General features: G+C 58.6%; 1 protein-coding gene across 1 annotated transcript in view; it reads right to left on the bottom strand.

Moving 5' to 3' along the window:
• The window catches only part of MYBBP1A (MYB binding protein (P160) 1a), a 15,305-nt gene extending 5,549 nt beyond the window's left edge, over window positions 1-9,756 (bottom strand). Inside the window, exons 1-18 of the mRNA XM_010847452.1 lie at window positions 9,528-9,756; window positions 9,252-9,350; window positions 8,451-8,534; window positions 8,286-8,360; window positions 8,078-8,185; window positions 6,936-7,111; window positions 6,620-6,787; window positions 6,323-6,440; window positions 5,010-5,305; window positions 4,667-4,777; window positions 4,009-4,134; window positions 3,634-3,801; window positions 3,410-3,509; window positions 1,287-1,383; window positions 959-1,110; window positions 544-630; window positions 307-465; window positions 26-205 (exon numbers count right to left, since the gene is read on the bottom strand). Coding sequence (XP_010845754.1) covers window positions 26-205; window positions 307-465; window positions 544-630; window positions 959-1,110; window positions 1,287-1,383; window positions 3,410-3,509; window positions 3,634-3,801; window positions 4,009-4,134; window positions 4,667-4,777; window positions 5,010-5,305; window positions 6,323-6,440; window positions 6,620-6,787; window positions 6,936-7,111; window positions 8,078-8,185; window positions 8,286-8,360; window positions 8,451-8,534; window positions 9,252-9,350; window positions 9,528-9,734 — 2,511 coding nt within the window. The 5' untranslated portion in view covers window positions 9,735-9,756. The remainder of the gene's footprint in view (window positions 1-25; window positions 206-306; window positions 466-543; window positions 631-958; window positions 1,111-1,286; window positions 1,384-3,409; window positions 3,510-3,633; window positions 3,802-4,008; window positions 4,135-4,666; window positions 4,778-5,009; window positions 5,306-6,322; window positions 6,441-6,619; window positions 6,788-6,935; window positions 7,112-8,077; window positions 8,186-8,285; window positions 8,361-8,450; window positions 8,535-9,251; window positions 9,351-9,527) is intronic.
• Window positions 9,757-9,807: the final 51 nt, after the last annotated feature.

Raw genomic sequence — 9,807 nt, 5'->3', positions numbered from 1 at the left:
GGGGGAGGGCAGGGCCTGGGCTCACCCGGATCTGGAAGTCCCGCCTCAGCGCCTTCTCCTTCTGCAGCTTGTTCTTCTCGTCCTTCCGGGCCTGGATGCGCAGCTTCTGCTCAGCAAAGAGGCTGGCCAGGCTCTTGTCCAGGGCCATCATGGCCTCGTCCCCCAGCTCCTCGTCGTCGTTGTCATCCTCACTGTCCGCTCCGCCCTGGGGGGTGCAGGGCGGGCGGACAGAGGCCTGGTGAGCAGCCCCTCCTCGTGCAGGAGAAGGAGCAGAGGGACGGGGGCCCGGGACCAGCCCCCACTCACCAGCGCCTTCCCGGCCTGCAGCACCGCCATCAGCTGCTCCCGGAAGCCCTGGTCCACGTCCCCGTCTCGGTCCTCCTCGTCGCTGTCGTCGTCATCGCTCTCCTCCTCGCTCTCCGAGCCTTTGCTGCCCTTGCTGTCCTCGCCATCTGAGCTCTTGTCCTGTGGGGGGGCCGTGTGTCACGCCTCCGCGTGGCCCACCGGGCGTCCGCCCGCCCCCTGCCCTTTGCTGACAAGTACCTCCGCACCCCCCAGCAGCTGCTCCTCGGAGTCGTCCGTCACCACCACGTTGTCGTCCTCGTCCTGGCTCTCCTCCGGGTTCAGCACCTGCGGGGAGTCCCAGGTGCCTGTCGCGTCTGTGGTCCCTGCCCCTTCACCACCTCCTCAGGCCCCGGGACCTTCTCAACTGCCTTCCCACCCCGTCCCGTCCAGTCTTGGCCAAAGGTCCCCATTTCAGGGAGGAAGATGGAGCCTGGGAGAGAAAGCCATTCCCTGCAGTGTCCTTGACAGTCCTGACCCTGAGTCAGGGGTGCATAGCAGAAGACTCTGAAGGAGGCCCCCACCCCCCAACCATGCAGGTCACAGCAAGGACGCAGCAGCCCTGGGCTCGGAGAGCCCCATCCTGGGACCCACGTCCCCAGAGGCCCCCACTTACATCCAGGATGAGCTGCAGGGCATGTAGGGTCAGATGGGTGCAGACGTGGCCGAACACGCTACGGGCCACCTGGCGCATCAAGTGGCTGGGCTGGGCCAAGAGGGATAGCAGGATCTCCACCAGCACCTCCACCCACGGCGGCTCCTGGGGGTCTGCAAGCACGGCAGGGGTGAGCCCGGGCAGGGTGCCAGTGACCCATGCTCATCACCCCCCACACCCCCCACCAGGGACGACGACCCACTGGTGGCCTTGGAGCAGGTCTGAGCGCCCCATGCTGGGTCCTACTGTCTGCCCATCACCCGCCCCCGCCCCAGGGACGACGACCCACTGGTGGCCTTGGAGCGGGTCCGGCGGGTCTTCTCCCCCAGGCTCTTCTTGATGCAGGTCTGGATGTCGCCCAGGAGGTCACAGCTTTCTGCGGGGGACTACGTGGGACAGGACAGAAATCAGGGGCCAGGCCCCGTGCCCAGCCTTTGCTCAGCTGGGAGAGGGAGTGACCAAGAGGGAGGAGCTGGTATCAAGGCCCCAAAGACTCCAGACTGTCCTGGCCAGTCCCCCTCACAATCTAGAGCAGAGGGCTACAGCCAGACCCCAGGGGCAGCCCAAGAGCTGATGACCTAACATCCAGACACACAGTCTGTGAGCCTCACGGAAGATGAAGCCCAACCTCCCCACCGGTGCCCAGGCTGGATCAGGATCACAGGGCACCAGCAGGTCCCAGACTCCTGATCTGCAGTTCTAGATTCTTCCACCACACCTGGCTCGACATCGTTACAAAAAGAACTAGAAATGACCAATTACAACAAATTTAATTTAAACTAACTTAAGTCTATCTTGGGCTTCCCTTGTGGCTCAGCTGGTAAAGAATCTGCCTGCAATGCGGGAGACCTAGGTTTGATCTCTGGGTTGGAAAGATCCCTGGGAGAAGGGAACGGCTACCCACTCTGGTATTCTGGCCTGGAGAATTCCATGGACTGTATAGTCCATGGGGTCACAAAGAGTCGAACACAACTGGGCAACTTTCACAGTCCTTTCAAGTCTATTTTGCTGAAGCATAAGACCAGACTCCAGCTACCAGCCAGTGAGTTGAAAATAACTGACCGCTAGTACCAAAAAGGCAGACTTTCCCTCCTTAATGTTGCAGGGCAGCTTCAATATTTGGGGTGGGGGTGGTGGAAGGAAGGCCAGAACAGGGGCTCAAAAGCCTCGGGCATCTCTGCCTCTAGCATCCTGGCTGTGGCCGGGTAGCTTTCATCCATGTCAAGCTCAGAGGTCCAGGGTCTGGGCAGCCCCTACTGGATGTCCAGTGCCAAGGACTGGAAGGGGCATGGTGACCAACTGTTCCCCACACTGCTTGTCCTCGAGCTGGGCTGAGTGCCCAAGGCGTGGAAGCAAAAACCTCAGCCGAGAGGCCAGAAGGGAGTCCTATCTCCTGAGACTACTGAAGACCTGAAGCAACCCACAAGAGCCTTGTACAACTTGAGAGGAAAACCTCCAGAGACCTGGGTTCACAGCCAGAGGAAACCACAAGGGTCAAAACAGCTGTCGGCACTAAGTTCCACACATGGTCAAAATTCCTTTGTGGAAAGAACAGAAAAGGAGATGGAGTGGGTTTTAGAGAACTGGTTATGAGAAGAGGTACCCATGACATGAGAAATATAGTTGATAGAACATAGAAGCCCATGGGAGGGCGGCACCAGAAAAACACACACTACCCTCAACTCACCACTGTAGATTCCAAACGTGCAAAAGCTAAACAGAAAAATCGTGGCTCCACTTCGAACTGACCACAGACAGACAGAAGAAGCATCCCCATTGGTTGATGGGTCTGCCCAGAACCAGGCCCTGTCCTCCTCGACATCCACCACCCCTGGCCAGTGAGGTAGTTTGGGGAGGTCCTATGAGATAGTAGAGTCAGAGCCCCATGTTTGAATCCCAGCCAAAAGCTGTGTGGCCTCGGGTAAGTTACTTGACCTCTGTGAGTCTATTATCCCACCTGTCAGAAACGTGTCTGCCTCCAATCTGTGGGTAATAACAACAAGGGACACTGCTCAGAAAGCTCAGGATAGAGAGTGTGTATTAGCTGCTCAGTTGTGTCTGATTTTGCAATCCCATGGTTGCAAACTCCTCTGCCAAACTCCTCTGTCCATGGAATTCTCCAGGCAAGAATACTGGAGTGGGTAGGCATTTCCTTCTCCAGGGGATCTTCCCGGCCCAGGGATTGAACCCGGGTCTTTCACACTGAAGGCAGACTCTTTATTGTCTGAGCCACGAGGGAAGCCCAGGATAGAGCTGGTGTCCAGTAAGTGAATGGAGTGGTTTTTCCCTTGGGCTGTACTTCCAACCAGGAGCAGTCAGCCTAGGAAACCTGTCACCTTCAGCTCCACAGAGCAGTTCTTGGCCCCCGCAGACCCTAGGTCTGTAAGCCCCCTCCACTTCAGGCCGCCTTACCTTGAAGAGGTGGATGCCCACCAGGAGTAGCAGGTGCTGGAAGGCAGTGGCCTTGGCCTCTGAAGAGAGGGTGTCCAATTCCTTCAGCGTCTTCAGCATCCTGGGCGAGATGAGCATGCTCTCAGGCCACCGCAGCCAGCGTCAGACCCCAGGGGATCCCACCCATGTGTCCAGTGTCAGACCCCGGGAGGTTCTACCCATGGGTGGCAACCACGCCCTCTCACCGGTCCCAGGCTTGGCGCTGCTGCGTGGTGAAGGCTGTCAGTGGAGCCACGTTACGGCTGTGATTCAGCAGCACGTCTGCGAACTGCACCAAGTGGTAGGTCCAGGGCCGCCCGTCTGCCGTCTGCTCCGGCGCCAGCCTGAACTGCGTGCTGAGGGTCTGCAGCAGACTGGTAGTGGTGGGGTAGGCGGGGGCGGTCAGGGTCATGGGCTGGGCTGGTACACACGGCCACCCTACTCCATCCCCACACTTTGAGCCCCTGGAACTCACTGGGCCTCAGATGCAGAGCTGGAGAGAGTGGCGCCCATCCTGCCTGAGGCTACCTCCCCGCCCACTCGTCCACCCTCAAGCCTCTCCCTGGCTGCCCGGTGCCCACCTGAAGAAAGCACTGCACACCACCTCCCGCGTCCGGCCATCCAAGGGGAGGGTGAAGTGCTGCTCGGACTCGGGGATCTGCGACGTGGGCTTCTTTGTCTCGAAGAACGAGTGGAAGAAACAAAACCTGGGGAGGGTGGGAGGATACCCGTGTGCCCTCGGTCAGTGCCACCATCCTGACCAGCCACTCTCGGGTGGCCTCACCGAGGGCCTGGGGCCAGGAGGCAATGACGACAGAGGGACGTTCCTCAGGCCTGGAGCCCCAGCAGAACAGAGCCCAGCCCGAACCGGGAGAGGACCAGCATCCCTCCCTTGGAACCAAAGATGCGAAGATGCGTGGCCTCGGCCAGGTCACCGCCACTCCTGCCCGTCTCAGGGCCGCCGTGAGGGTGAGTAGCAGCAGCAGTGTCGTCATTAAGGACCCCCAGACATCGATACACAAAGGCAGCGGGGGGATCGTTGAGCCAGCCTGAACCTTGGAGCTCCGCCCCGCCTGCCATACCCAGACTCCCTGGGGAATTTCCCCCAATCTCCTCCTGCCCAAGGGGCAAGGATGACTTGACCCTCAGGCTTTTGGCTCCAGGAGGGAACCACAGCAGGTCAGACATGAGGCCGCTGCACCGTGGAAGTCGGGGTTCAGGCACATCTCGGGACCGTACCTGGCCACCTCCTCGATCAGCGCCTCCTCCTTCTCTACGTGCAGATTGTCCACGATGCTGACCAGGCGAAGGATGATCCACTTCCGCAGCCGGAACACAGCTCGCTCAGGCCTGTGGGCAGGAGACAAGTCCCAGAAACCGCTTAGAGGTGGTGAAATGGGTGTCTCCTACCCTTGAGACGGGAAAATCAACCAAGGCTCCCCAACGCCCTGATCCCCAGCACAGGGCCACGTGTGAGGAAACTGAGGCCTTTAAGAGCAAAGGTGTGGCTTCTCTCTGGCCCGAGGAACCAAGGTATTTGGGAGGCAGGGTCCAGGCCTTTGGGCCCCACAGACCCACTCACCCATGGAACGAAGTGTCTTGGGTTTTCTTCTGGTTGTTGGTGCTGAAGTCCACCAAGGAGTCCAGGTCAGGCTGGAGGAACATGTCCCGCAGCCAGGCCACGTAGCCCTTGAGGGCGGTGGGACTCAGGAACTGCACGATCCGCCAGAAGGTGGGCACCACAGGGAGGCCCTGGTTGGTAATGGACGTGAAGGCCACTACCAGGGCCAGCTGCCGCTCGGGGTCGCCCCGGCAGCCTTCCAGGAAGGCCCCCACGTACTCGTTCATCTCCGGGGCAAACTTGAACTGCTTTGGGAGCTGCGAGAGTCGGGCACAGCGCTGGGGTCACCAGCCAGGAGGGGTCCAACACACCCCCAGCCTTTTCCACAACAGGTTCCCTGGGGCCTAGGAAGTCCCCTCCCTTGTACCCAGCTGGGTCGCCCAGGAGCCCCCACGTTTAGTCTTTGGGACAATCTTTGTCCTAGCACCTCTAATTGTTTTGCAGATGAAGAAAAATGAAGCATAAGAAAGCTTGGAAGCAACTTCTGAGGATCACAGGACTAAAACTGGCGGAGCTGGGACTCGGCCCCAGTCCATCTGGTCCCCCAGCCCGTGGAGCTCTTAACCCCTGCGCTGTACTCTGAGCCTGTCCTTCACTCGGAAGAGGGGAATGGCAGCTCTCCAAAGCTGGCAGTAAAGACAGAATGAGCTAGAAACAAACCCAGCAGCACTTCCTGCACACCAGGCACTACTTTAAGCGCCTGTGGATATTAGCCTGATTATCCTCACAACAACTCTAAGGAAGGTCCTGCTCCTTGGCTCATGGACAAGCAGGAGCAGGCACAGAGAAAGGAAGCGACCTATGGAAGGTCACACAGCTAGCGGCGGCGGAGTCAGGACAGGAACCCAGCAGTCTGGTCCCAGGTTCCCTGATCTTAACTGCTACTCGATTCCCGTCGAGCACTTAGCTTAGTGTGCGGCATGTGGGCGTACTCAAAGCAGCACTGGTGGGTAGTATTCCTGTAACACCAGCTTGGGGTGGAGGGGGTTCTGGACAGATTGCTGGCTGTACAAGCCTGGGCTGAGCGGCCTGGGGGCAGAAGGGCTGCCCCTGCCACTCTCGGTTCATAGGGGAAGATGAAGGGGTGGGGGACACCCAGGTCCCCAGCCCCTCCTCCCAGGGGCAGCTGTGTTTGCCCATCCCAGGCAGGACCACTGACACCAAGAACCACCCTCTTTTCTGGAAGCTGGCTGATCCCTTCCCACCTCTTGGCAGGAAGCAGCCCAGTCACCTGGCCCTTTCCGGCAGGGTTGGGCCGCAGGGGCAGTGCTCACCTTAGCGGTGACCATGTGCTCCCCATAATGTCGGATCAGGTCCCCTTGCATCACCAGCTGCAGCTGCTCCTTGGACAGCAGGGGCAGGGCTGCACCCAGCAGGCGGAAGCACAGGTAGCTGGGGGCACACGACAAGGCCTGGTCAGAGCCCTCGGCCCTAGCCCAGCCCTGCTCATCAAACGGGGGAGGGGGGATCACACGACAAGGCCTGGTCAGAGCCCTCGGCCCTAGCCCAGCCCTGCTCATCAAACGGGGGAGGGGGGATGGGAAGCAGGGAGAGGTCAAGTGCCCACGCACCTGGCCGGCCAGAACTGCTTCTTCAGGAGCCCCTGCTCCACAACCTCCTTCCAGAACCATGGGAACTTGTCCTCCCGGAGCGCCAGGCGGAGCAGGTCCAGAGCCACGGTGGGCAGCTTGCGTTCCTTCTTTACAGAGTTGGCCACCGTCTTCAGCACAGTCACCAGCCTGCAGAGGTGGGGGGTGGGGGTGAAGAAGACTCAGGGGGCATTCCCCAGCAAACAAGGGCCAGGCATCTAGGGCCACATGGACCCCCAACCCTGGGTCATGGTGCAAACCTGTGGATGGAGAGCCCACCTGCCCACCGCCCTCACACCTGGGGATGTTCTCGTCCGAGAACAGGTTGACCGGTCCCATCAGTTTCTCCAGCTTCTCGGGCACCTTCTGCTGGGCCAAGAGGAAGAGCTCCAGGTGCTCAGGGGAGCCGAGCACTGAATTCAAGTCAGGCTTGAGGACCTTGGGCAGGATCTCGTGCAGCGCGGCCTCCGGGACCTGGCATGGAGAGAGAGGTTGGGGGTGTGGAGGGCGCCCTCACGGCATCCTTTGTCTGTCCTGCTGTGAGGTGAGCTCTTTGGGCCCTGTTCTACCTCCCAGGCTCCCCCAAGGCCCCTGGCACAGCAACAGCCTGAGAAGGGATAGTCACAATCCACCTTGTCAGGCAACAGAATCACCAGAGGGGATTTCTTAAAAAGCTCAAATTCCCAAGTCCTTGGAAACTGGGTTTAAATAAGCACCCCACTGATGCTAACTAGCCCAGGACCACCCTTTTAATTATTCCTCTTTTGGGTTTTACAGGGCTAGCCTTTTTTTTTTTTTTTTTTTAAACAAGGAGTCCCCAGTGAAGAGCTGGGATTTCAATTCAGGTCCTTCCAGCTCTGTGGCCAGGGCTATGCAGAAAGCCTTGGCCTGGGATGTGCCAGTCCCTGGCTTTTTCACCACAGCAAGGATTCTAGGTACTAGCCCACCTCCACTTCCCAAGTAGGGCAGTGGGGACCCCGAGGGGCCAGCTCTGCCCAAAACAACAATGGCCAACATGTGTAACCCACTGGGCACACGTCAGGCACTGTTCTACAAATGCATAGTCCAGTACGGAAGCCACTGGTCACATGTGGACACTGAGCATGTAAAATGTGCTGTTCTGCACAGAGATATGCCAGAGAGTATGAAATATACTGGATTTTGGAGACTTACCACAATAAAGAATGTAAAAAATCTCCATAGATTTTTTGATACTGACTGCACATGAAAATACTTTAGATGTTAGGCTAAACCATGTTATTAAACCACATCCCTTTTCCTTCTTACTTTTTAAGGAAAGTTACTACAAAACATCATGTTCCATACTTATGCTTCCGTGGGATGGTACTGCACTTCCATGCATTAACCTGTGTCTTCTTCATGCTCTTCTATGACGGGTGGTGTTAGTTACCCAAGGCTCCACAGCTGCTGAGCCCATACCTGAGAAAGGATGTCCACCAGGGCCTTCTGGGGCTGTTCCTGAAGGTGATTGTAATGCTGGCCAAGGGCCTGCAGCAGCTTCACTGACTTCATCAGTGCTTCTGAGTCCTGGTGGTCCCAGAGGCAGAGAGGGTATGAGCGGAGCGTGCCACTCTCCCCCACCACTCCAAGCCAGTCCACATACCCCCAGAACCCTCAAAGCTCTTACCTTCACTAGCCTGCCTGACTGAAAGAGGGCTAGCACCCCAAACAGGTTTCCAAAGAGGGCAGGTCTCATCATCCCCTAGAAAAGGATTCCAGGCACCCGTGAGAAGGACCCAAGCATTTCCCACCCTGGGGGACTGCTGATATCCCCGGGGCTGCTAACTCTCACCTTCTTAACCTTCTGCAGGTCATGTTTCTCCTGTATTTGCTGCAGGATGCTGCCCAAGGGGATGTCTTCGAAAGACTGTAATAGCTGCCAGGAGGAAGAGAGAGGCTCAGGGGGAGTGGCCCTGCCACATCCCGACAGACGTCAATCTCTTTCTATTTCTTCCTTCAACTTCTGCCCTTGGGAGCAGGCCTTGGGCCCCTGCTCCCGCCCCAAAGATGCCTCTGAAGCTGCCTACCCGCCTCTGAGCAGTGCTGATGATGGAACACAGTTGTGAATGGAGCGGACCCCTGTCTCCCTGTCCCATGTGTAGCTGGGGTGCTTTGGCCACTAGACTGTGATTCCCAAACACGCTGTCCCCACAGCCAGCTCTGAGCTCCCGCTAGACTGGTCTTCAAGGACTGGGTCTCTAGAGGCCTTCCATTTGTCCAAGCTCCTTAGATATGGCTTATAATTAGCTGTGTGCCCCTTGGGAGAAGAGGGTCCTGAACCCTGAAGAGGTAAGAGAATTCACCCCAGAGCTTAGCACCGCCAGTACATGTACCTCGGAGGCTGGTCAACCCAGGTACCCAAAAGCAGCCTCAACCTCCCTCTCTCTGCCTGCCTGGGCTTCTCTGCACAAAGGCCTTGCTTACACAATTTTCTCCGCATCCACGTGGGCACACCTCCCATCGGCTCGCCTGAGATGCTACCCCTACTTGTCAGTCCTCACTTCCCTTGCAGCGGGGACATCTGCTCTGCTCACTCACTCCCCCACCGTTCTGACCAGCACAGGTGGACACCTTCCAGGGGCCACCACCTCACCTGTGCCAGGGCCAAACTGTAGCAGGGCCGGGCTGCTTCTCGTCCACCCCCGAGCCCAGTGATTAGGCGCTTCAGGGCGTACTTCATCTCGGAAGATCCCTAAGGAACCAAACACATCCCCAGGTGGACCAGTGAGAAGGGTGGTCTGGCACCCGCCCATGCCCACTCCTCGGCGCGCGCTCACTTGGGGCGTCCAGGTTCGCGACCACGTGACCCCAAGCCCGCCGCTACTTGCCGGGATCTCTGCTGCTCCTGCCCCAGGTCCCGCCACCATACCTTCGGCTTTGCACGCAGATACTCCAGCAGCTTCTCTGTGGCCTCAAGCCGCGTCTCCTGCTGAGGCTTCGCAATGTCCCAGAAGAAGTCCAAAAACTCGCGGCTGTGCTTGAGCAGGCCATGGCGGTCGGCAGGCCGGACGCCGCTCTTCTGGGCCTCTCCCGGAGCCAGAGGCTCGGTGACTTCCATACTCCCCGGCTCCGCCATGCTCGTCGAACACGTGGGCTCGGAAGACAGCCTCTTCCAGGTCAGGTCGGGGCGCATGCGCAATGAATTGGGT

The sequence above is a fragment of the Bison bison genome, unplaced genomic scaffold (genome assembly GCF_000754665.1).
Source record: "Bison bison bison isolate TAMUID 2011002044 unplaced genomic scaffold, Bison_UMD1.0 scf7180017864249, whole genome shotgun sequence".
Classification (NCBI taxonomy): domain Eukaryota; kingdom Metazoa; phylum Chordata; class Mammalia; order Artiodactyla; family Bovidae; genus Bison; species Bison bison.
Note: the sequence above shows the minus strand (reverse complement) of the source record. Positions and strands in the feature narration are given on the sequence as shown.